The sequence below is a fragment of the Schistocerca gregaria genome, chromosome 3 (assembly GCF_023897955.1).
Source record: "Schistocerca gregaria isolate iqSchGreg1 chromosome 3, iqSchGreg1.2, whole genome shotgun sequence".
Classification (NCBI taxonomy): Eukaryota; Metazoa; Arthropoda; class Insecta; order Orthoptera; family Acrididae; genus Schistocerca; species Schistocerca gregaria.
The window spans coordinates 497029565-497055044 of NC_064922.1; the positions used below are offsets into that span (position 1 = coordinate 497029565).

General features: G+C 44.8%; 1 protein-coding gene across 2 annotated transcripts in view; it reads left to right on the plus strand.

Annotated features, from left to right (window-relative positions):
- Window positions 1–7907: 7907 nt before the first annotated feature.
- LOC126354064 (acylcarnitine hydrolase-like) overlaps window positions 7908–25480 on the plus strand; it is a 194603-nt gene continuing 177030 nt past the window's right edge. Inside the window, exons 1-4 of one of the 2 annotated variants that reach the window (XM_050003432.1) lie at window positions 7908–8162; window positions 10243–10377; window positions 13513–13789; window positions 23194–23379. In XM_050003432.1, coding sequence (XP_049859389.1) covers window positions 8100–8162; window positions 10243–10377; window positions 13513–13789; window positions 23194–23379 — 661 coding nt within the window. In that variant the 5' untranslated portion in view covers window positions 7908–8099. The remainder of the gene's footprint in view (window positions 8163–10242; window positions 10378–13512; window positions 13790–23193; window positions 23380–25480) is intronic. The other variant, XM_050003431.1, reaches the window with a different exon arrangement.

The following is a 25480-nucleotide window of genomic DNA, read 5'->3' on the forward strand; positions in this document are numbered from 1 at the left end:
CGATCGGACCTTACTTTACGAACAGCCCTTGTATAATATTTTGCAAACTGCGACACTTGATAGAGTTTTTACATGGTGGATAACTCTCGAGATATTTTGAGTTAACATCGACTGATGAAAGGAAAATTAATTTCTCTTCCACAATTCATATTAAACACCATAATAAGTAATTTCATTCAATATGACTGAAGGACATAAGTTCAGTACTATGCTCGTTATGAGGAGATTGTATGATTTCTGCTATGGCATAGCAAATATTTAAGTTGTTGTAAATGTGGTGCACATTAAAATCCTAACTGAGAAGTACGCTTTTATAAACGAAGGTGAGCGGCCTGCTTTAACGGAAGAGCAAACTGGTAAACATCATAAGCCCCATAATTTGTGTTCATTAACAGGCATAAAACTTACTTGGGGCGACTATGAGTCTTTGAAATGAATACTAAACCTATTCAATGTAATTTCTCATACCGCATAATTTTTTTCAGCTATTAAATGAAAATGAAACGCGTTTTCCACCACATATTTTACTATATACTCAAGCTAATTTGACTCTGGGCGCGTTGGCTGGTGGGAGCTTGTTTACAATCGCATCTATCAGCCACCGAGCCAAGTGTCAATTTACTTTGCGTGTGTAGTAATGTGATCCGTATGCCACAAAAATGCAAGTGGTATTTGACAGATATGCGAGGTGCGGAGATCATTTTTTCTGGCGATTTGCAGTGTGTGCTAGTGAGCCACCTAAACCAAACATTCCTCCAAGGCGCTAAGTGTACCTGATGAACATCCACACAACATCCCTAGGATACACGAAAACGCTCATAATGAAACCATGTATGAGGGCGTGCTGAAAAGTAATATCTTCGAAATTTTACGTGGAAACTCTTACAGCTTTTTAAATCAAACGAACTTCATTGACATTCTACATCTTTATTCTTCATGTCTACATATTTATTTCTCAGCATAGTCACCCTCCCGACGAACATATTTCTTCCAATGAGAAATCTGTTTCTTGATACCGTCACTAAAGAATGTTTCATTTTCTTCAGAGAGGTAGAACCTCACCTCTGCTTGCACTGTTTCATCGCTATCAAAATCCTTGAAGTTGTTCTTTTAAGTTTTTGCAAACAGATGAAAATCTATAGGACGAAGTCTAGGCTGTATGACGCATGATCTACGACAATGAACCCAAGAGTCGTATTGTTGAAATGTCGCAGCGCTCGTGTGTAGTCTGGCATTGTCATGCTGAAGGAGAGGACGCTTCATGTGTGGACGAACTTTTCGAATTTGTTCTTTCAGTTTTCTGACGGGTCTGTTTCTCACGCACCGACACACCCTCTATCGGTGGGAAAGATGCAACTCGCGTCGGCGAAGCTGGTAAGTCGAACCGTGTAGGAGAACATGGGGAAAAGTGGCCAGAGGGGAAAAAGTGGCATCGCATACTTCATGTTTTTAACAGTGCTGCTATCTGCCGAGAATAGACCAAACTACATCTACACCGTCACGGTTGCCAGTATGTTTTTTAGAGGAAGCTTGTTCCGTTATTTCTTAGTAAAAAAATTTCTGATTTTCAGTGGTCACTTGTAGTATTCTTGTTACCTCAGTTATTCGTAAAGTAATAGGTTTGTACAATATCAATATATAGACAACGTCTTTTGGCTTACGTATGTAATTCCTTGTTTGTGTTTTTTTTTTGTTTTTTTTTTGTTTTATAGTTCCATCTGTGAGTCATTTATACCGACATGGTGTCCAATCGGGAGAAGTGGCTCCTCTACTAATCGGTAAAAGTGGACGAGTTACCCACTTTTCCCAGCAGGTCATTTTTGATCTGTTTACTCCAGAAAGAGCCAGTTACTTCCATATATCAGGCATAGCATTACACTATCATCCATCATTCTATTCCTTTGTGATGATTGAGAATTAAGTAACTAACGTTATGTGAGCCCATCTCTGTTCTGTTATGTACGGCCAAATACTAAAATCAGCTTCTAAACGGTCTGTTGCAGCCGCTTGGTACTATTACAGAAAGTAGGACATTAAGATGCCCAGAAAATTAGAAAATATGTCCAGAAATCAAAGCTACAATTGTGCGACCCTGAAGTGACAGAAAATGTGATTGACGCTGTATAGAATGATATAGTGACATTCTACTGCAGCTAGGGTTTCCAGATGAAATTTACAAAATTAAGGAACATTGCCTGGCGGAAGGACTTGCTTAGCTGAGGGTGAACACGACACTTAAAAAAATTAAAAAATTTATTGTAGGTTAAGGGTTTCATCGATTTCTTTGTAAAGGTCGTTACGTGTTGCACACTTAAATTACAACGAATGTGTAATTCTGCTTTTATCATATTGACACTCTGTTTGTTTCCAACGGCACACCATGAATGATTCATGTCACTCAGGACTCTGTCCGCGTAGGCATTGCTGCAAGGAACCACTTTCCTTTTGATAATGTTTTTATGCAGGGCGTTTCTTTTCCGATTAAAAATATTTTGCAAGAAAACGAATCTGTGGACGTAGAAGCTTGACTTCGTATTTGTTCCAAAGTTGTTGTTTTTTTATTTCAGTATACGGACCTCTTCGTATAGACTGTCTAAACAAGGGATATGAATGGAATTCTAAAAACCAAACCCCACATACTTCGACGCCGAACACTGAACAGGGGGCTGAAATGCCGAACTGTTCGGTAAAAAACCGAACACCTTGGCGTCCCAGACTGCAGCAAAGCAACTTCATGCTGCATGTAATAGGCTAAAAAGAAAAGTGATAGGATGAAACAACGATACAGTGGGTGGTAATAACATTATAGGATGATTACAGAGTGTGTTAAATATGGTATAAGAACAAGAAACCCATGATTTCGTTTTAGAAGTGGAAGAGCGCTACAGTCGTAGATTGCAGGTGAATGAATGTAGCAGCCTAATTAGGAACCTTTCCTCAGTGAGCAGAAGACAAGCTTTTAACAAAGTCAACTTTCTTAAAACATTACAAGAAAAGCAATTTAATCCTGCTTATCATATTTATAACGTGAATGAAACGGTTCACAGTTCAGGGAAAGTGCAGCAAAGGGTGTACACTTAATGTAAGACGACAAGCCGGCAGCGTTACTCCAGTTAATGGATAGTTGCTGTCCACTTTCGGAGTATGTATGTCGCCTCTCGCCACTTAATCCGGTTACGTTGGGAAACGTGGACACCACGTAAGGCTTCAGAAGAATGCGTATAGATCTCACTCGACCTTTTTATTTTTCTTTCTTGTAAATATTCAGTGTGGAACGTTATAATACGTTGGTTCATAATATGTCAGCGACAGGCTTCTAAAAGTATCCATGGTTTGCTGAAAATTCGATTTGCCTTAGAGTGGTCACATACCCCACCTTCCCCTAATATGCATGAACCGATATTGAGCACAGAATAAAATTTCGGAGGAAATACTTTTTACTACGCTCTCGTGGTACATAAGTGATTTACAGGGCAAAATTTCGCAGTCAAGATGTCATTGCTGCGTTCACCTGCTGGAGGTAAAATAACATGCGAAGGAAAACTCGTATTTCAAAGAGTTACTTGCTTTATGGTAATTCTTGTTCATTTATGAGAAGTTTGTTCCCCCAAAAAAACATTTTTACTGAATCTACTAACTGGTTCTGTAATGTCATCTGTACTTTCTATTTTGTTAATTTCTAATAAATCATACATGTCGGCAATGAGTGTGATTTTGTTTACCTAAAGCGGTGGTAAAATAAAAATTTCAATTTTTATTTAGCGGTAAGGATGATGTCCACCTTCCCTGAAGTCACAACGGAGGGGTATCTGTTGAGAGGTCAAATAAAATATAGATAACCATGAAGCCAGCAACCATCACAGTAGTACAAATTTATACGCCAACTAGCTCTGCAGATCGTAAAGAGATTGAATAAATATATAATGAGGCAAAAGAAATTATTCAGATAGTTAAGGGAAACAAACATTTAATTGTGATTGGGGACTGAAATTTGAAAGTAGGAAAAGGGAGAGAAAAATAATCGTAAGCGAATGGTGCTGTGGAAACGAATAAAAGAGGAAACGGTCTGGTAGAATTTTGCCCACAATGTGATTTCATCATGGCTAACAGCCGATTTAAAAATCATAAAAGAAGGTTGTACACTTGAGGGAGAGCTGGATACAACGGAAGGCACCAGACTGATTATACACACATCAAAAAAAGTTTTGCATCTCCTCGGTTCCGAGAGTTCCGGAACCTGTACAGAAAATAGGAATAGAGATCATCATAAACATCATTTCTGCCCTTTTTATTGCTCATGAAAACCACATATTGTACTATCTTCAGAGGTGGTGGTCCAGATTGGTGCACACACCGGTACCTTTAATACCCAATAGCACGTCCTCTTGTATCGATTCATGACTGTATTCGTCGTGTCACACTATCCACAAGTTCATCAAGGCACGGTAGGTCCAGATTCTCAACGGCGATTAGGCGTGGATTCCTCAGAGTGGTTGGTGGGTCACGTCCTCCTTAAACAGCGATTTTCAATCTGTCCCAGGCATGTCCCTTAGAGTTCTTGTCTAGAGAACACGCTGACCACTCTAGTCGAGAGATTTCGTTACCCTGAAGGAAGTCATTCACACGTGTGCACGATGCGGGAGCGAATCGCCGTACATGAAGACGAATGCGTCGCCAATGTGCTGCGGATATCATTGCACTATAGGTTGCAGGATGGCATTCACGTACCGTACGGCCGTTACGGCGCCTTCCACGACCACCAGCGTCGTACGTCGGCCCCACATGTGTACCGCGCTGCCTGGTGTCCTGGTTGCAAAGATGGACCTCACCAGGGACGTCGAGAATGAATCTACGCATCATGCACCCTACTGCGCACAGGTTAAGTCGCAAAACGACGTCCTAAGGCTGCACTAAAATCATTAACCAACATGGTGGCGTTGCTGTCAGGGTTCCTTCTAGCCATAATCAGTAGGTAGCGGTCATCCACTGCAGTAGTAGCCCCTGGGTGGCTTGAGCGAGGCTTGTCATGACATTTCCTCTCTCTCTCTCTCTGTATCTCCTCCAAGTCCGAACAACATCGCGTTGGTTCACTCCGAGACGCATGGACACTTCCCTTGTTGAGAGTCCTTCCTGGCACAAAGTAACAATGCTGACGCGATTGAACCGCGGTATTGACCGTCTAGGTATGGCTGGACTACAGACAATAAGAGCCGTGTACCTCCTCCCTGGTGAAATGATTGGAACTGATCGGCTGTCGGAACCCCTCCGTCGAATAGGCGCTGCTCACACATGGTTTTTTACAACTTTGGGCGGGTTTAGTGACAACTCTGAACAGTCAAAGGAACCGTGTCTGTAATACATATCCACAGTCAATGTCTATCTTCAGGAGTTCTGGGAACCGGGGTAATGCAAAACTTCTTTTGATTTGTGTATAATAGACAGAGATTCGGAACCAGATTTTAAAGCCCGTGAGATTTCCATGGGCATATATGGTCGCTGACAACACTTGACTGGTTATGAACTGGGAAATCAATCAATAGAAGGCAAAGGGGTAGCTTTGAGAGATTTAATAGCGAAGACAGCAAAGGATCAAACAGATAAAAAGTCGAGGACTAGTAGAAATCACTGGATACCACACGAATATAACTGATGACAGGAGAAAATATAAAAATGCAGCAAAGGAAGCAAGTGAAGAGGAATACAAACGTCTAAAAAATGAGATTGACACGAAGTGCAAAATTGCTCAGTAGGAATGGCCAGAGGACAAATATAAAGGGTTTAGACGCCTATTTCGCCACGGGAAAGATAGATCCCACCTAGAGGAAAATTAAAGGGGCCTTTGGAGAAAAGAGAAGCAATTGCATGAATATCAAGAGCTCAGATGGAAAACCAGTCCTAGGCAAAGCTGAAAGATGGAAGCAGTATATACAGAAAGATGAAGGCAACATTATAGAAACGGAAGAGGACGTAGATGAAGATGAGATGGAAGATATGATACTACGAGAAGAATTTGGCAGAGTACTGAACGACTCGAAAGCAGGCCCTACAGTGGACTACAGTCCGTCAGAACTACTGATAGCCCTGGAGAGCCAGTCATAACAAAATTCTTGTATCTGATTTGCAAGATGTATGAGAGAGGCGACACACCCTCAGACTTAAAAAAGAATGTAATAATTCCAATTACACAGAAAGCAGTTGCTGACAAGTGGGAATATTACCGAACTACCAGTTTAATAACTCACGGGTGAAAAATACTAACAAGAATTCTTTACAGAAGAACGGAAAATCTGGTAGAAGCCGGCCTTGAGAAGATTTGTATGGATTTCGGAGAAATATAAATGGAACACGTGAAGCAATACTGACTTTACCACTCATCCTAGAAGATAGGTTAAGAAAAGGCAAACCTTCGTTTATAGCATTTGCAGATATAGAGAAAGGTTTTGAAAATGTAGACTGGAATACTCTCTTTGAAATTCAGAAGGTAGCAGGTGTAAAACACAGGGAGCTTCAGGCTATTTATAACTTGTACAGAAACCAGGCAGGAGTTATAAGAGTCGAGGGACACGAAAGGGAAGCAACGATTGAAAAAGGAGTGAGGGAGGGCTGTAGCCTACCCCCGATGTTATTCAGTCTGTACGTTAAGCAAGCAGTAAAGGAAATCAAAGAAAAATTTGGAGTAGGAGTTAAAGGTTCAGAGAGAAGAAATAAAAACATTTAGGTTTGCCGATGGCGTGGTAATTCTGACAGAGGTAGCAAATAACTTGGGAGCGCAGACGAAGGGAATGGATAGTGTCTTAAAAGGAGGATATAAGGTGACCTTTAACAAAAACAAAACAAGGATATGGAATGTAGTCTAATGAAATGAGATGATGCTAAGGGAATTAGATTAGGACACTTAAAATAATAGATAAGTTTTGTTAACTGGGAAGAAGAATAGCTGATGGCGGGAGAAGGAGAGAGTATACAAAATGCTGAATGGCAATGGCCAGAAAAGCGTTTCTAGAGAAAAGACCTCTGTGAACATCGAATAGAGATTTAAGTTTAAGGAAGTCTTTTCTGAAAGTATTTTTCTGGAGTGTGATCATGTATTGAAGAGAAACACGGGTGATAAACAGTTTAGACAAGATGAAAATAGAAGGTTTTAAAATGTGAAGCTACGGAAGAATGCTGAAGATTAGGTGGATAGATCCCGTAACTGATGCAAAAGAATTCCGAAGAAATATTTGTGGCACAGCTCGGCTAGAAGAAAGGATCAGTTGATAGGACACATTCTGAGGCGTAAAGGGGATGCGAAGGGGCCGGATGGGGTGACCGAGCGGTTCTAGTCGCTACAGTCTGGAACCGCGCGACCGCTGCGGTCGCAGGTTCGAATCCTGCCTCGGGCATGGATGTGTGTGATGCCCTTAGGTTAGTTAGATTTACGTAGTTCTAAGTTCTAGGGGACTGATGAACTTAGAAGTTAAGTCCCATAGTGCTCAGAGCCACATGGTTCGGGGGGAGGGGGGGGGGGGGGGGAGGGAGGGGATTAAAATTGCTGAGGGGCATCAAGAAATGAATACAGCAAGCAGATGAAGAGACTTGCACAGCATAGAGTAGCATGAAAACCATAAGAACAACAACACAAGGATGATGTGAAAGCAATTAAATACCGTACACGATAAATGTTACACTTTATGTTTATCGACAAACAACAACAAAACAGCACAGCTGTGATCTTTAACATCTACATTTTTAGCTCTCGACATATAAAACCGTTTAGCATACAAAAAACTCGTCTCATTTCAACTGTTGATCATATCTTGCAATACGCTTAATCTTTATTTCTGTACCGCAATTTCTCTGATACGGTGGAGGACTTTGTGGCGCCCGTCTATCTCATCAATACATCTTTAACAGATGTTATCCATAAGGCGTGGAAAAATCAGTTGATTAACACAGCTAGCCATAGTGCTGCTACATTAAAACCATTCGAGGGTACTTAACAATTTCCGCTGCTCTCCATGCAGCACTCGGCTTGACGTGATCTCAGTTGTTTCGTCGCTGTCAGCTAGAAGTGTACGGCAGAATTCTATCGCTCTTTTGACGGGAACGGAGACAACATGGAACTCCGCGGCACCAGCCTTGTGACCGCCCTACTTCTTCAGCTCCTTGCCCATGCCAAGGTAAGACCATCTCAGATAAGGAGGTCAAAGAAAAACTACGAAAACGTTTTAACGCTGCAGTAGAATTTTATACCATTTTTAAAGTACAACATTATATCAATATAAATCGTCGCCAACTTTGTCTCTCTGTCTGAATTTACACACAATTTGCGCTCGGCCTATATATATCTTCCAGTTCTTGCCGTTTTTTTTTGTTGTTTTTTTTTTAAGTTCTACCGATGTTTCTTCTGTCCGTTGGTTTATATGATTGTACTTATTTCGAGCATCTTCAATTATACTTTCTTTGTTGAAGCATTTATCATTTCCTCAAAATCTCTGTTTGTCATCTATGCCGAATATTTATAGATATCAATGTATGATTCGTTTCTAATATGGTACCTTAATGTAACTTCTCTGACCTTTCTCAGAAATTTCATGTGTGAAATTTGAACTCATCTTCAGTCTTGTTCCATTACTAACCAATTTTCACTGCCGTACTGAAGAATTTTAACTTTCTATCTAGCGTATTTTGTTTTTTTAGTGTTATTTTTATTGTTCAGTGAATGTACTGATTTCGGTAAATATATCTTGTTCCCCTTCAAGTACTGAAATTCGGACGACTTTCAAAAACTGATTAAAAAAGCAAAAATTATCACATGCTAAAAATTCTTTATGAATACACACTAGAAGCCACATAGTTGAAATCACACAGTGCGAAAGCTATGGCTCATTGAGTATCGCCTCTTTCGGTTTGATAATAGCACTGGACAATGGCAGGAATTTTGAAGATAAGCGTGTTGTCATATTGTTTCAGGAAGTTCTTTCCACACAGTAGTATTTACTCTTAATGTTTTACATTTACGTCTGCATCTTAATGACTATTCTGCAACTCACACCTAAGTACATGGCACAGCGTTCTTCGTACGACCGTCAGACTATTTCTCTACCGTTCCACTCTGATATCCCTTATTTTATTGTAACGATCATGTCTCCCTATGTGGATTGGTGACAATAAAATATTGTCATATTCAGATGAGAAAGTTAGTGACTGAAATGTCATGAAAATACCTTATCGAAACAAAAAACACCTTCGTTTTAATAACTGCCATCCCAGTTTACTTTTGCCTTTGACAGTGTCCCTCCTGTTTGGCGATAATACAAAACGAGCTGCCCTTCTTTGTACTTTTTCGATGTTCCCCGTCACTTCTATCCGCCAAGGTCCCATAAACCACAAAAATACCCCACCAGAGGAGGAAGAAGCGTAGAGTAGGCTTGTTGCATCTTCAATAGCGTTTTGCCAATAAAGTGTGTTCTTTGGCTTGCCTTACACAACATTACCTATGTGATCGTTCCAACGTACGTTGTTCGTAATTGTAATTTCTAAGCATTTAGTCCGATTTCCAACCTTAAGTTTGTGTGAGTTGTCGTGTAAAGGAAATGTAACGGACTTCTTTTTGTACTCGTATAGATGTCTTCAAGCTTCTGCCTAATGAGAGACAATTGCCACTTTTCAAACCATACAGATATCGCGTCTAAGTCATTCTCCAATTGATTTTCATCTTCTGATGCCTTTACTATGTGGTAAATGACAAGCATCGTATCCAAGCAAGCGGACTGCAGAGATTATTTCCTAAGTCGTTTATGCAGATTATCCTTTTCTGCCTGTCTTTCTTCGTTTTGTCAAGAAACTGTCAACTCCGATATGATTATTTCGGTCATAGTTTTTCCCACAGGTCTCCCTCATCTTTGTACTTAATGTGTAATGCAGGATTTATGCTGCTTGTTGTTTGATGTTCTTTGTATTTAATTTATTCTTCTGCGCTTGGTTTCTTACTAGCACGCCAATAGGTCATTGCTGACGATTTATTAGTACCTTATTACAGTTCTTTGCGTTTGATTAATCTCTCTCTTCCTTCAGGTGTAACAGTCTGATACGGACTAATATAAGGTGCTCAGATGACTCTGTAAAAATACCGTCTTCTCCACAATCATAGGAGATGCGTTGCTAAAGACGGAACTGAGAACCCGTTGTTAGCTACCCTGTATTAGGGTAAACTGATGTTCGCTGGGGAACGCTTCACTTGTGACTTTGTTTCCGCAGGCCCAGGACGTGCAGGTCACCGTGCAGCAGGGCACGCTGCTGGGGACCGTCGTCCAGAGCGTCTACAACACGACCTACACCGCCTTCCGAGGGATACCCTATGCCGAGCCGCCAGTCGGGGAGCTGCGTTTCGCGGTGAGTCTGGTGCCATGGCCCACTTCTCAGCTGAAGCTGTTCCGTAGCTACAGCATACTTTTAATTACTACACCATAGTCTGCAAAACCGCTATGAGTTAAATGGCACAAAGTACTTGCAAGTATATCTACCTCTGAATGATACCTATTTGTGACACCTTATATGACACTGCTCAAGTTTCTCCTGTCAGTTAACAGTTGACAAGTAGCAGGCTTTCTGTTAGATATACGAGGGTGTTTATAAATTAATTATACAAGAGTGGCCTTTAACTGTGAAAAAGTATATACGAGGGCCACTCCAAAAGAAGTACACAGTTGGTAGAGCACTTGCCCGCGAAAGGCAAAGGTCCCGAGTTCGAGTCTCGGTCGGGCACACAGTTTTAATCTGCCAGGAAGTTTCATATCAGCGCACACTCCGCTGCAGAGTGAAAATCTCCTTCTGGAAGTGCACACTATTTTCGTAAAAAAAAACAGTTATAGTTTTCATTCTGCATGTGTGAAAGTTTTACAGTGTCTAGATACATCCTTCCCGCTTGTTTCCAAACTTAGATCAACCTGTTCCCATGAGTGGCGCCGTCACATCATGTCTTCAAGATGGCTGCTACACTTAACGTTCGTCAGAAGCAACGTGCTGTCATAGAATTCCTGTGCTGTGAGAACGAGACAATGAGAAACATCCACAAGAGTTTGAAAAAGGTGTATGGAGATGATGCTGTCGATCGCAGTACAGTTAGTCGGTGGGCAAGCAAGGTACGTGATGAAAGCGGGCACGGCAATATTGAGGATTGTTCTTGCAGCGGCACGCCTCGTACTGCATACACTCTAGACAATGTGCAGAGAGTTAACGAATTTGTGATTGCTGACAGGCGCATCACAGTAAACGAATTGTCATGTTACGTTGGGACAGGGGAAGGAAGTGTCTGCAGAATACTGTAAGTGTTGGCGTTAAAAAACGTTTGTGCCAGGTGGGTTCCCAGGAAGTTGACTGTGATTCACAAATAAACTAGAAAAGCGGTATGCAGCGAACTTTTGGAACAGTACGAGAATGGCGGAGATGAAGTTCTTGGAAGAATTGTGACAGGTGATGAGACATGGCTCCATCATTTTTCATCAGACACGAAGAGGATATCAGTGGAGTGCCATCATGCAGATTCACCCAAGAAAAAGAAATTCGAAACCACGCCTTTGTTGGAAAAGTTATGGGTACGGTGTTGTTCGATTCCAACGGATTCCTGCTTGTGGACATAATACCAAGTGGAACCACCATAAATTCTGGTGCAAATGTGACGACACTGAAGAAACTTCAAGCTGGACTGAGCTGTGTTCGACCACATCAACAAAAGCAGGATGTTTTGTTGTTGCACGACAATGCACAGCGACATGTCAGTCAAAAAACCATGAAAGAGATCAGAAAACTCGGATGGAGAAAGTCCCGCCTTACAGTCCTGACCTGGCTCCATGTGACTATCATCTCTTTGGTAAACTGAAAGACTCTCTTCGTGGAACAACGTTTCAAGTAGATGACTCCCTTGTGCATGTTGCCAAACAGTGACTCCAACAGGTATACAGGCGCTGGTTCCAAGATGGCGTAAGGCAGTTGAGAGGAATGGAAATTGTGTGGAGAAATGAAAATATTGTTCCTAAAGAATGTATCTACACATTGTAAAACTTTCAAACATGTAGAACAAAAGATGGATTTAAAAAAAATAGTGTGCATTTCCTTCGGAGTGACCCTCGTAGCTTACAGAAATGTTTGGTAATGTACTGAATGCAATATATCTTCAAGGTTTATTCACAAATGTTCCATGTGGACACCTTAGGAATAACTGTTAGTCAGATAAACGCACGGTGCATGTAGTATTAGTGAGCGTACTGTCCTTGAATGCCGCGGTCTTAAGCGGCCTTGCCACGGATCGTGCTGCTCCCCCCGCCGGAGGTTCGAGTCCTTCCTGGGGAATGGGTGTATGTGTGTGTTGTTCTTAGCGTAGATTAGTTTAAGCAGTTTGGGCCCTTAAGGAACTTAGCACAAGTTTCCATTTTCCGTGATCTACCTGAGGTTGACCGAGGGCAGATGGCGATGGCCCGGAGGCTCAGCACAAGCATTAAGGAAACTGCTTGACTTGCCCTGTGTTCGAGGAGCGCTATGGTGAGTGTCTTCAAGGAGAAACGACATCCCGACGTTGTGGGGTTGGTCGGCCGCTCCTCACTATAGTTGTTGGATGACGTTCGCTGCGCAGACTGGTAAAACAGGACAGGCAGTGAACTGTGGTGGAACCAACATCAGACTGTAACGCTGGGCAGAGAACAAGTATGTCCGAACACACAATGCACCGAACCCTCCTAACGATGTTCCATCCATGTGCCCATGTTAATACCACGCCATTGACAACTACAACTGAAATGGGCAGAGTGAGCATTGGGACTGGACATAAGTGGAGCGTCAAAGCGTTGCATGGTCTCATCAATCCTGATACCTTCTTCGTCATGCGCGAATCCGTCGTCCTCTAGGGTAACAGCTCCTTGACGCCTGTATAGCCGGATGGATACAACCGGGCGGCGGCTTCGTTATGCTCTGGAGAACCTTCACGTGGGCATCCATGGGTCCAGTGGAGCTCGTGCAAGGCACCTTGACGGCCATGTAACACCGTACACTGGTGGCAGATCACGTACACTTCTTCATTACGATCATATCTCCCAACGGCACTGGCTTTTTCAGAAAGGTAATGCACTATGTCACAAGGTCAAGAGTGTGGTGGAGTGTTTCGAGAAACGCAGTGGCGAGTTCCATTTGATGTGGTGACCCCCTTACTTGCTACACCTAAACCCGATCGAACATATATGGGATGGGACTAACGTGGTGTCAGATCTCATCGCCCCCTTTCTGGAATTAGGTAACTTGTGTGTCCAGATGTGATGCCAACTCCTCCAGCAACCTACACAGATCTCATTGCTTCCACACCGCGAAACGTCGCCGCTGTTATTCGTGCCAGTACGGCTATTAGGTATCTGGTCATAACTTTCTAGCTGATCAGTGTATGTACCTTACATGTTCAGGAATCTCCATGTAAAAAGGTAACATTCTAGCATAGGTCGACCCCAGTGCACTTCTTAAGAAAGTCTCCTGACGCCTTCGCAGGATCCCCAGCCAGCCGGTGGCTGGGAAGGGGTTCGCGACGCCACGGAGTACGGCAGCGACTGCATACAGCCCGACGGCAGCGGCTCCGAGGACTGCCTCTACCTGAACGTGTACGTGCCGGGCGTCCCAGAGCAGGGCGCCAACCTGCCCGTGCTCTTCTGGGTGCACGGCGGCGGCTTCTACTACAACAGCGGCTCCGACACCGAACACGGGCCCGACTTCCTCGTCTCCTACGGCGTCATCCTCGTGACCATCAACTACCGGTTGGCTCAGCTTGGTATGTACACATACCCCAAAAAGTATTCATCTAATGCGTGCGTTTATGTTTAAGGATGTTTAGATTGTGGAGAATTGTGAAATCCAACTACGGCAGGGACACTGACGTGTTGTTCATCAGTGAAACACAGATTCCTATTTACATATAGTTAAACATTCAAAAGATAGGCAGTTTAGAATGCAAAATATGTATTCGTCTGCAATACTGAAAATGACACCCTAAACATAGAATGTTGTGATTAGTTCTTGGTACACCCTCTTTATAGTCTTGCATCCACATTGGGATGGATTTCACCGGAGATTATGTTGCTTGACTGTAATTTTACGTCATTGCTCTAGTAGAGCGTTGCTTAAATCACTTCAGTTGGAAAGACCACATAGATAATATTGCTGGGAAGGCGAGCCAAAGGTTTCGTTTCATTGGCAGGACACTTAGAAGATGCAACAAGTCCACTAAAGAGACAGCTTACACTACACTCGTTCGTCCTCTGTTAGAATATTGCTGTGCGGTTTGGGATCCTTATCAGGTGGGATTGACGGAGGACATCGAAAGGGTGCAAAAAAGGGCAGCTCGTTTTGTATTATCACGTAATAGGGGAGAGAGTGTGGCAGATATGACACGCGAGTTGGGATGGAAGTCATTAAAGCAACGACGTTTTTCGTCGCGGCGAGATCTGTTTACGAAATTTCAGTCACCAACTTTCTCTTCCGAATGTGAAAATATTTTGTTGAACCCAACCTACATAGGTAGGAATGATCATCAAAATAAAATAAGAAAAATCAAAGCGCGAACAGAAAGGTTTAGGTGTTCGTTTTTCCCGCGCGCTGTTCGGGAGTGGTTCAAATGTTTTTTTTTTCGTTTTGATTCTGAATGGAAGACGCTACCCCCCTTTTTTTTATTACGCTACCCTTTTTTTTCTCTTCATAGTACAAAATTTATTTTTTAATACAAATGAGATTCAATTACAAAATAGTACACAAGAAAACAGCTTATTGGGAAAAGTCTTACAAAGCTTCACCTTTGTGGTGCAGAACATAACAATTAAGCTCAAATTTACACTTCAAATGGAAAATAAAAATATTACAAAAAAAGAAAAGAAAAAATCAGTCTTTGCATAAAATAACCTCCCATCTTTTTGGTTACTTTCATGGAAATGCGATGACAAAGCCACAAAACTGAAGTTGTACTAAGGCACTTATGCAAATAACATGTACAGAAATATGTCAATGAATACTTAAAGAAAAAGGTGTTTCTACACACACTAATTATTAAGCTCAACAAAAATATAATCACAGCCTACAATGCTTATTTCACAAACTACTAACTACATTTTTTTTTTGAGAATGCATAAAAAAAAACCAAGGCAGCCATGCGCAAAAGGTTGCCAATAAAGTGAACTAAAAAGGGCCATCTTGCTCGCCGCGGTCACATTGCTAGGCGGGCGGCCAGGAACGGGCGGTCGTCATTGCATTGGACGTCACCAGCCACCAATCGTTGGAGCGCCCGGGGCCGCTGCACACAGTCAGAGACTGTTTCTGTTACCATAGGGGAATCGTGGAAAGATCACATCTACAAGTTAATGTCTTCTCACACCCGGCACACCCCAGCTGGGTGGTGGGTCCATGAATGACGAACCCAAATAGTTCGCAAAAAGGTTCCGGTAATCCTGTCTGTTCGTTAAGACCAGAAACTCGTCGATCATATAGTACCATAAATCGAGGACGTCTTTGTCTCCATCGCGGTATATGTAGTGTATCGCCATTCCTCGTACCCAATTAACCGCATTCATCCGGGTCATAGGGAAATAGACAGCGTCGGGATGAAAGAGTTCTTGGGGTAGAATCGAAACGTAGGGGCGGCGGAGCAGGAAAGCCAGGATCTGGCGGATCAGTTTTCAGCACTCACGCGCGGGGCCACAGTTCAGTCTATGTTCGTCCGTGTCTAACGTCGTGCAACGGGGGCACACAGGGTCGTCAATTAGGTGAATGGCATGCAGCCGTTGTCGGGTTGGAAGTTTCTCGTTAACGACCACATACCACGTCGACCGCACGAAAGTAGACAGGAACGGCGCGTGGATGGCTCGCCATACTCGTGGCCAGTCGACCGTAGGGTGGCGCCGTACAATGTCGTTATCCGGAGTCCAGTGCTGGAGAGCACTATAATAAGTCTTCGCTGTCGGATTCCGTGTCTCCGATATAACCCGCAACACATAGCTATGCTCTACGAAAAACGTTCTAATGTGTGACAGCGAGGGCGATAAATGTCCAACTGGTACCGGTGGGTACAGCGTACGTGGGGCCACTTCTTCAATCAGTAGGCCTGGGAGACTGGCTGTTGGTGAAAGCCAGAGTCGCCTCATGGAACGGAGATACAGTGTCAGCGCTCTGTGCTTGACGTGAGTGAGTCCAACACCGCCTTTGTCGAAGGGTAAAGTAAGCGTAACAAAACGGATCTTGAAAACAGCACCATCGTTCACCACGTGTCCAAACACTGCCTGTATCCTGGAAGCCATCGTGTCCGTTATCGGCAGTACATGGGCGTAATGGTTAAGGTGAGAAGCCATGTACACATTAACGTATTGGGCGCGTTGCAAAATGTTCAATGATCTGAATTTATTGAGACGAGCCTCTAAACGGAGTCGTCGTAAGACCATACGATACGTAAAGGCCGCCGTGCGTTGTATTTGTCGATGGAGTGATATCCCTAAACACTTGAGCATCGGGACCTTTGTCAGAGGTACGGCCAGACCTGCAGGCATTCCTCGTCCTACCTCCATGTAGCGTGATTTCCGAAGGTTGAGCACACTGCCTGCCACCGCCCCATACTGGTGGAGCCAGGAAAACGCCGTGTGTATTTCGTCACCAGACCGTGCTAAGAACATCACATCGTCGGCGTATGCACCACATCGAAAGGTTACGGAACGGAGGGTAAGTCCTTCTAAGCGTCGCCGTAGTCCGTGAAGAGCTGGTTCGAGGGCAACGGCGAAGAGCATGGCAGAAAGAGGACAACCCTGCCGGACGGACCTGTTGACACGGACGGGGGCGGACCGACAGCCGTTGATCATAATCCTCGTGACAGCCCCATGGATCAATCGAAGCACAACAGACGTCGTCAGACGCGGGACACCGATGTGTTCCATAACAGCACGCAGGAAACCATGGTTAACGCGGTCGAAAGCATGGTCGAAGTCCAGCGCAACAAGAGCGCCTTGGAGGCGGCAAGTTTGCATGAGCGCCACCACGTCTCTATAGGTGCTTAAAGTCGTAAACACATTAGTGTCGCCCCCGAGGCAGGTTTGATCAGTGTGAATGGCCGCCATTACCGTAGGTTTGAGCCTCTCACGGAGCATGCGTGTCAACAGCTTATAGTCAGTGTTTAGCATTGTGAACGGGCGAAAATCAAGAGGGCGACGGCCTCCGCCGGGTTTGGGCACAGGGACCAAGAGACCCTCAGTAAAGTCAGATGGTACCTGAAAATCGGCGTCCAGGAGTTCACTGTCCATCCTGACCCACATTGGGCCCATGAGATCAAAGAACCGCTTGTAAAATTCAAGAGGGAGGCCGTCAGGGCCAGGCGTTTTGTTGGGAGAGCCACGCAACAGAGCCTCTCGCAGTTGTTCCAAAGTCACCGCCGACAAGAGCGTAGCATTATCTTGTAGGTTCCGAGAGACTGGTAGGTCAGATAGGACTTCCCTGACCCCTACATTCATGTGGGACTCCCTCTCGTAAAGAAGTTTATATGACTGTGTGAACGCTCGGACGATATCCATTTGTGCGTCAACGTGTCGCCCGTCCTCCGTCTCAACCTCGGTAATGAGCTGCCTCTTGCGTCTTCGGCGTTCTTGAATGATATGGTGGAGGGAAGGTCGTTCACCACGAACATCATCAGTCGTCCTCGCTCGCACCCGCACACCCGCAAGACGTACGGCGTTGATACGAAGCAATTGTGCCTTGACGCGTTGTACTGCTGATTGTCGCTCTGGCGACGGCGGTTGTACAGCCAGTTCGCGGAGCGCAGTATAGTAAAAATCAGTAGTCGCAATATACCAGCGCGCTCGGTCGCGTCCATAGCTGACTAATGTTCGGCACAGTGCGGGTTTTGCACACCGTAACCACCATTGAAGTACAGAACGGTAGGCGGGTAAACGCCGGTGGCAAGTGCTCCATGTGGACTCGACTGCGCGTCTGCAATTTATCTCATCAAGAAGGGCCACATTGAGGCGCCACGGACCCCTACTTCGGCGGACGCGCTGGCGGGGAAGGGTGAGAGTACACACATATGCGAGGCGATCCGTGAACGCTGCCGGCCACATCTCAGCGTCGACAACGGCCGATCGTAGGCCGCGGGTGACGTAGACTCGATCCAAACGACTCGCGGAGTGACTAGTAAAGTAGGTGTGTGCTCGACGGTCGCCGTGTTGGATGATCCAGGTGTCCGACAAGGCCAAGTCCTGTACAAGTGCCTGGAGTGCCGGGCAGGTGGTATAGTGTGGCTCCTGGTCGGATGGGCGGAGCACACAATTAAAATCGCCGCCTACTACCAAGTGGTCGGTATTGCCCTGGAAGAGCGGGGCTATATCTTCGGCAAAAAAGGTGCGCCGTTCTCTCCTTTTGCCGGTGCCTGAAGGAGCATATAAGTTCACCAGACGTACTGTACCAATCGTGAGTGCGACCCCCCGGGCCGACGGTAAATAGGAGACATCAGTGGCCATTATCCCTTCCCGCAGTAGAATCGCCGTACCTCCGCCGCCCACATCTGCAGGCATAGTGTAGGCGTCATATCCGTAAGCATCGAGACAGAGTCCTGATCGGACTTCTTGAAGGAAAACAACGTCCAGATCCGCAGCGCGTAACGTATCCTTCAGCATACGGGTCTTGACATCAGATGTAATGCCATTGACGTTGATCGTGGCGAGGCGGTATGCCTGGTCCATCAAGTCTCGGGAGGTGACCATGGTATGACAGGAGGGCAGTAGTCGTGACGTGGAGCGCCGGTCTTGCGATGTGCTAGGCAGCGACGAGAGGTGCTCATGCCGTCCTAGGCGTCTGTCGCCGGCCGCGTAGACGCTGCCATCGGCATCGGTGCATCGTCTTGGTTCTGAAACGCATCCTGCAACTCCATCTCCTGCGCCCAGTCGCCCAGGGACGTTGACACCACTGGATCTCGAGAGGCAGACGGAGGCAAGGGTGCATCCCCGGTGTCGGAGCTGCGGTGAACTCACGCATCCCCATGTGGTCCAGACCCAGCGGTAGTGGGAGAAGACGTCGAACCGTGTAAGACGGTAGGGTCGCCTGTGTCGGCGCGGTGGAGCGGTTGAGGCACCTCGTCATCCAGCGGTGTCGCCTCGGGCTGTTCTACGTCGTCGGTTGTCTTGCGCCGCTTCTTATGACGCTTGGGTGATTTCTGCTTACGCTGCCGCGCCTCTGTTTCCGACGTAGGGCAAGGGGAGGACGCTGCATCCTGTGCTTCAACTTCCATCGCACCGTCGGCGAGCCGTTGTGACGGTGCGCCGGGGTCCGACGAAAGGACATCAGTAGCATCAGCACTGAAAGACGCTTGGGGCTCCGTGGAAGCTACTGCAGGGTCCTCCAAAGCTCGCACCAATACAGTGGGGTCGTCATATACAGCTGGCGTCTCCCGTCTCGCCGCCGCAACATACGTAATCGGCAGAGAGGTCGGTGTCGACGGACGAATCTGGTCGGTCGAGGGTGTCTGCGCGAGACGGCGTTGCAGGCATTCGGTACGCATGTGTCCCGTCTGGCCACAACAGGAGCAGGTTCTCGGCTGACCGTCGTAAATAATTATTGCCCTGCAACCAGCGATCGTGAGATACGAAGGAATATGGCGATGCAGGTCAATACGGACTTGTCGCACCCCGTTAAGGACAGGGTAGGTGTCGAAGGTCTTCCATTTTTCGGCCGTGTGACCGAGAATTGTTCCATAGGGTCGAAGAGCAAGGGTGACCAAATCCGCTGGAACTTCAAAAGGGAGCTCAAACACGCGCACATTTTGTATTCCCAATCCAGCACGTTCAAGCGTCACCACACCCACGTTTCCGTCTGAGTGGCAGAACCGATAACCTGCCGTCGAGCGTCTGAGAAGTTTGTCACATGCTTCGTCGTCAGTGAACTTAAGATATACGACGCTGGAGACAATAGATAAGTGGATACCGATCAGCTCGTTAGGATCAACATGTACCACATCGCGTAAAAAACGCTCTACTTCGTGGGCCTTGGGTCTAGAGTACGTAGTGTCGAACTGCAGCTTGATCGTGGCTTTCCGATACGAAAGAGCCATCGTGTGTCAGGAACGTGACGGCAATACGTAACACTAGCGCGCCGCTCCACAGCCAAAGGCCGACTATGGTTCAAATGGCTCTGAGCACTGTGGGACTCAACTGCTGTGGTCATTAGTCCCCCTAGAACTTAGAACTACTTAAACCTAACTAACCTAAGGACATCACACACATCCATGCCCGAGACAGGATTCGAACCTGCGACCGTAGCAGTCGCACGGTTCCGGACTGCGCGCCTAGAACCGCGAGACCACCGCGGCCGGCTGTTCGGGAGTGGAATGGTAGAGAGATAGTATGATTGTGGTTCGATGAACCCTCTGCCAAGCACTTAAATGTGAATTGCAGAGTAATCATGTAGATGTAGATGTAGATTTGTATTCATGTTTTTGTCGAGTACATGCCACAAATTATTTATTGGATGAATTTCTGGGGACTGCTGTCGTGTCGGCATCCATCCACAGCCTTGCATCCGCAGCTGAAAGTTGTGGGCCATTGGCCTGGGTGAAAATACATTTCTCAGAAAGGACCGTAATGTTCACACTTTGGATTATGTGTGATTATTAGTATGTTTATGTTAACGTTGACTCATGCAATTCCGTCAATAAAAAAAAAGAATCCCCCAAACCTTCTGCACTCCTGCAGCCCCAGACAAGTACTTAACCTCCTCCAGGTAGACAATTCTTTTTCTCCATTGTTACTCGCTCGTTTGGTTTAAAGAGCCCAGATCGTCTCTCGTCAGTAAATACAATCTTTTTCCAGAATTCAAACTCATCGATCGATGTTCTCTTGCAAATGGAACCCGCTTTCTTCCGTGGATTTGTGTGTTTTTGTACAGGTTGTCTTGCCTTCAGATACAGATTCATAAAGCACTTTTCTTTGTGCTCAAGCTGGTTTTCCTATATTCGTTTTAATTATAATCGCGAGTTTTTCAGCACTTACTTTTTGATTTTTCTTGACATCTCTAAGTAGCTGTTTTTTTTCGTTTTGGGACAGATCTGCAGCATGATCGCTTCGTGATTGGCTTTCATACGATACGTTCTGATTAAACCTGTAAATAATAATCCTCTCTGTACTAGTATTTCGGTCAATGGTCTCTACGATTTCTTGAAGATATTTTCCTTTTCTAAACAAGCCGATGCAGGTTTCTCTCGCTTCTTTTGTAGTTTCACGATGTTTTCGACTCTCTCCGTCACACATCGCGCAACAACTTTTAAAAAGAAGAGGGAACAGTACACTACAGTGGATCATTCACAGCTGGATAAGGAAAGGGAGAGGGGCGTGTGACAGTGCAGCAGCGTACCTGTGATCTTGTTTACTAGACGAATACTTGTTTGCCATCAACTGGAACTTCGTTGTAAATAGGGTGTATTTCTTGATACATTAAGTAACATGTGAACCCAAACAGCGTTTCATTTTTAAACGTACACTGACGGGAAAAAACTGAAGAACAGACAAGGAATTGAGTGACATAAAAGTAAGTTGGTACCCATGCCTCTACAACTGAAACATGATGTCTATTCAGATTTTACGCCTGTGAAGATTAGTCTGAGTTCCTGGGAAATGTAGGAACACACGAGACAATGCTGACTTTATATAATTTGTCTTAGAAGGTAGTCTGAAGAAAAACAAACATACATTTACGGCATTTGTAATTTAGAATGATACTTTGACAGTGTTGACTGGAATTCACTCTGTGATGTTCTCAAATTGTCATGGATGTAATGAGACTCGAAGAATATGAAAGACAGGAAAATAGCTACCAAAGGAGTGAGACAAAGTTCTCGTCCATCCAATAAGGTATTGAATCTACACACACAGTAAGTAGCAAAATAAATCAAACAAATATTGAGAAGTGAATTGATGCTCAGAAAGAAGAAACAAATACTTTAAAATCTTCCGAAGACGCAGTAATTCTGCATGAGACAGAAAATAATTTGGAAGATTAGTTCAACAAAATTGATAATGTTTTGAGAACAGGTTATGAGATCAACATCAGTAAACATAAAATAAAAGTAGTGGATTGTAGTCCAGTTAAGTCAGATGTTTCTGGAAGAAACAGATGAGGAAAAAAGAGGTTATAAAATCAGTAGACCAGTTCTACTATTTGGGCAACAAAATAATTGACGGTATTGGAAGTAAAGAGATATAAAAGTTGGCCTTGCAGTTACAAGAAAAGCTTTTCTAAAAGACAGAAGTATGTTAACATAAGATATACATGTTTTGCTGAATGTAACGGAAGCGAAAACTGGATGACAAGCAGTAGAACAAGCCATAGAATCTTTTAAAGTTTGGTTTGAAGAAGAGTGCTGAACATTACTTCGTCAAGGCCTGTGAGAGACTTTACCTGTGATGTTGTCAGTTAATCTACATTTAAGGCTGTAATACTATATAGAAATTATCGTAAGTATAGTGGAAGGTAGGATTTTCATGCATAACCGACAAATAATAAGAGCGTAATTCTGTTTTGATTCACAAGTGTGTTTTTGTTAGCAAGATTCTACATTAATTGCCCGCGATCGCGATCATCAATTGCAGTAACAGATGAGAAGTCGTAGAACTGTCTACCTGCCATTGTGTGAGAGCTCCCTGGGCTTATTACGCCGCTACTCTGAGGTGTAACATTCACAAGTCCTCGTGTCCAGCTTGTCTTCGATTTCCGGTGGACACACTCAAGATAGCGGCCAGCTGCAGAAAATACCAATACCCACACCATTCGTTTTTCCACAGATGTTTGATCGTTTCCTTTCAAAATGCCGAGGTGTCAGTTTCTTTTAACCTACATAAAAAGACAGATTCATTTTTGTTTATTGGGTAACCTATTTCACCCATCTCACATCCTAATTTACTATTAACTGTTGTATGTGCTCGTAACATGTTCCGTTAGTTTTCATCGTCGACATCATGATATCACCAGCGTACATCTGTCCTATCACTGACATGCTGTAATTAGATGATGTCGTCTCTCACGAAGCGTTCAGTAACAAGGATGGAGAATACGGAAGTTGCGCAGTAGAAGCAACTGGAATTTTGTTGCTTATTACAGGAAATAAATAATGAAACTTTACCAGTGCCGGGGAAATGTTTTCAATGTGATACGCGTTTGTTGCAGGCTTTCTCACCACTGGCGACGCCGTCGTTCCCGGCAATGCGGGTCTCAAGGATCAGCACCTGGCGCTCACCTGGGCGAAGCAGAACATCGCCAGTTTCGGTGGCGACCCTGACCTCATCACTCTGTGGGGCCAGAGCGCCGGCGGTGTGTCTGTGTCTTTCCACCTCGTCTCCCCACTGTCCACAGGTAGGTGCACACCGGCTTTTGCCCTCCCCTTTTACAAATTCTCAATAAATTGTATAATAGCAATTTCATCACTGCGTGTGGAAACAAGCGAGTTAAAAATCAGTCGCTTCCCATCAGTCTCGGGGTCAGGGTTAGTGGTAATCGCAAACGACGCCAGATTGAACCCCTTGATGGAAGCACCGACCTTTTGTGTCATTACAGCTACAAATTTCAATGTCTTCTCCATTTATTATTTTCTTTGCCTCCAATATTGTTTTGTTTTCTTTCTGTTATTTGTCTTTCTTTTTTTTTCAGGATACTTCTCTACTGTTCTCTTATTGTTTCCACCTTGTTACCCTTCAAGAAGGACCCTCTAATTCTGAAACAGTTATTTTCATATGCTTCTACTTCTTCCATATTTCACATTTATAAGTCTCTACTATGTGGAACAATCGGGTCTACTGCCGGATGTTTGTGTCGCTCTGGCACAATGTTTCAGCCACGTAACTCGTTGCCTTCTTCAGGTGCTACCTGAGATTCGCGTATTGGAGGATCTTGTCCAGTGGATGAGCCGCACGTCCGTGGGAGCACCAGGGAAGGGCCGAAACCTACTTCCACTTCTGAAGGCTGGTGACAGCTATTTTCGAAGGATTTACCTTTAGGCATCGCCTTCATCTTAAGGTTTGTGGGGAAATTTGTATCTTTAATTTTGTGTGATTTACGGGAAGGGCGTGGGCGGGATTAGGAACTTAATTTATTTTGGTTTCTTCTTACTTCATTGCGTTGGCTTCTTAAGGTTGCAGTGCTTTATCGCTCGAGCATTGCAACAGGTCGTCTGTGTCGTCCTCGTTGCCGTGGTGGTCCTCCTAGGTCCCTCATGAAATGATTGGTCGACGTCTGTGTCTTCTCGGAAAAGTGTCTTGCGATCTTGTTATGTCTTTCGAGGACTTCTAACTCTGCGGCGGCTTCATGGAGGTACTGATGTGGAAATTGGCAGTGTACATGGTAGACCCTGCGTAATATTATATTTTGTAGCGACTGCAGTCGCTGAATATGTGTCTTGGCAGCAACGCCCCAGACTTCACACGCATAGCCGAACAGAGGGTGAAGATCAGGAGCAGCACCGGGTGGGCGCGGACTGCGAACGGAACTCCCGACACAGGACGGGCCTCAGGCAGCTGCCACAGATGGCGACCAAGTCGGGCGTCGATGTCCGAGAGAGCACCGGGGAAGAGACAACACATTACAGGCAGCGCCAGGCGGGCGCGGACGGCAGAGAGAGCACCCAGCGCCCTCTGAGCATAGATACTGGAAAAGATCCTCCAATAGGGCAATCTCAAGTAGCACCTGAAGAAGGCAACGAGTTACGTGGCCGAAATATTGTGCCAGAGCGACACGAACATCCGGCAGTAGACCCGATTATTCCACATGTCAAGATATCGCCGGGAAAGCCTGTAGAGTTACAAGTCTCTACTAATTTGTCATATCCATTTATTGCTTTTTACGTTTTTCCATAAAAACATAAAAATATGTTTTCATAGTGTCATCGACTCATCCTGTATAAAAGCCAAAAAAATATCAGTCTGCTTTTTTATGGTACCTATTTTGAGCTTCAGACCCATTTATCATTTCTTAGTAACTTATAAGTTCCTACACTACTTGCAGGATCTCAAAATTGATTGATAACTCTTCTCATTTGCGATCTGATGTTCTCGGAGCATATTTTTAACTTGTGGAATTCTCGGGTGTCCGTCCAGGTCTCCACGTAAGTTCTCCACGATATTTCGGTAAACAGACTCGTTGCCACATTCATCTGGTTCCTGATGACCGCTTCCCTGTCCGACTTGCGTCATATATGTGTTAGCCGTTATCCCCTCAACCACTCCTCTCCTGTACATCTACCGCGCTAGATAGTGTCAGTGGTGGGTTTATGGCTCCCCGCTGCGAACTGCAGTCTCCAGTGTTCTCTTGCTTTTTCACGCCCCAGCACAGGCTTACGTTTCATTCAACTGTAGGCCGCTGTCTTTGTTCATTAGATTACATTGGACCGTAATTTCAATCGCCTATTTGATCACGCAATTCCAGAAGCAGTCAGGATAGAAACAAGGTGCAATGAACATAG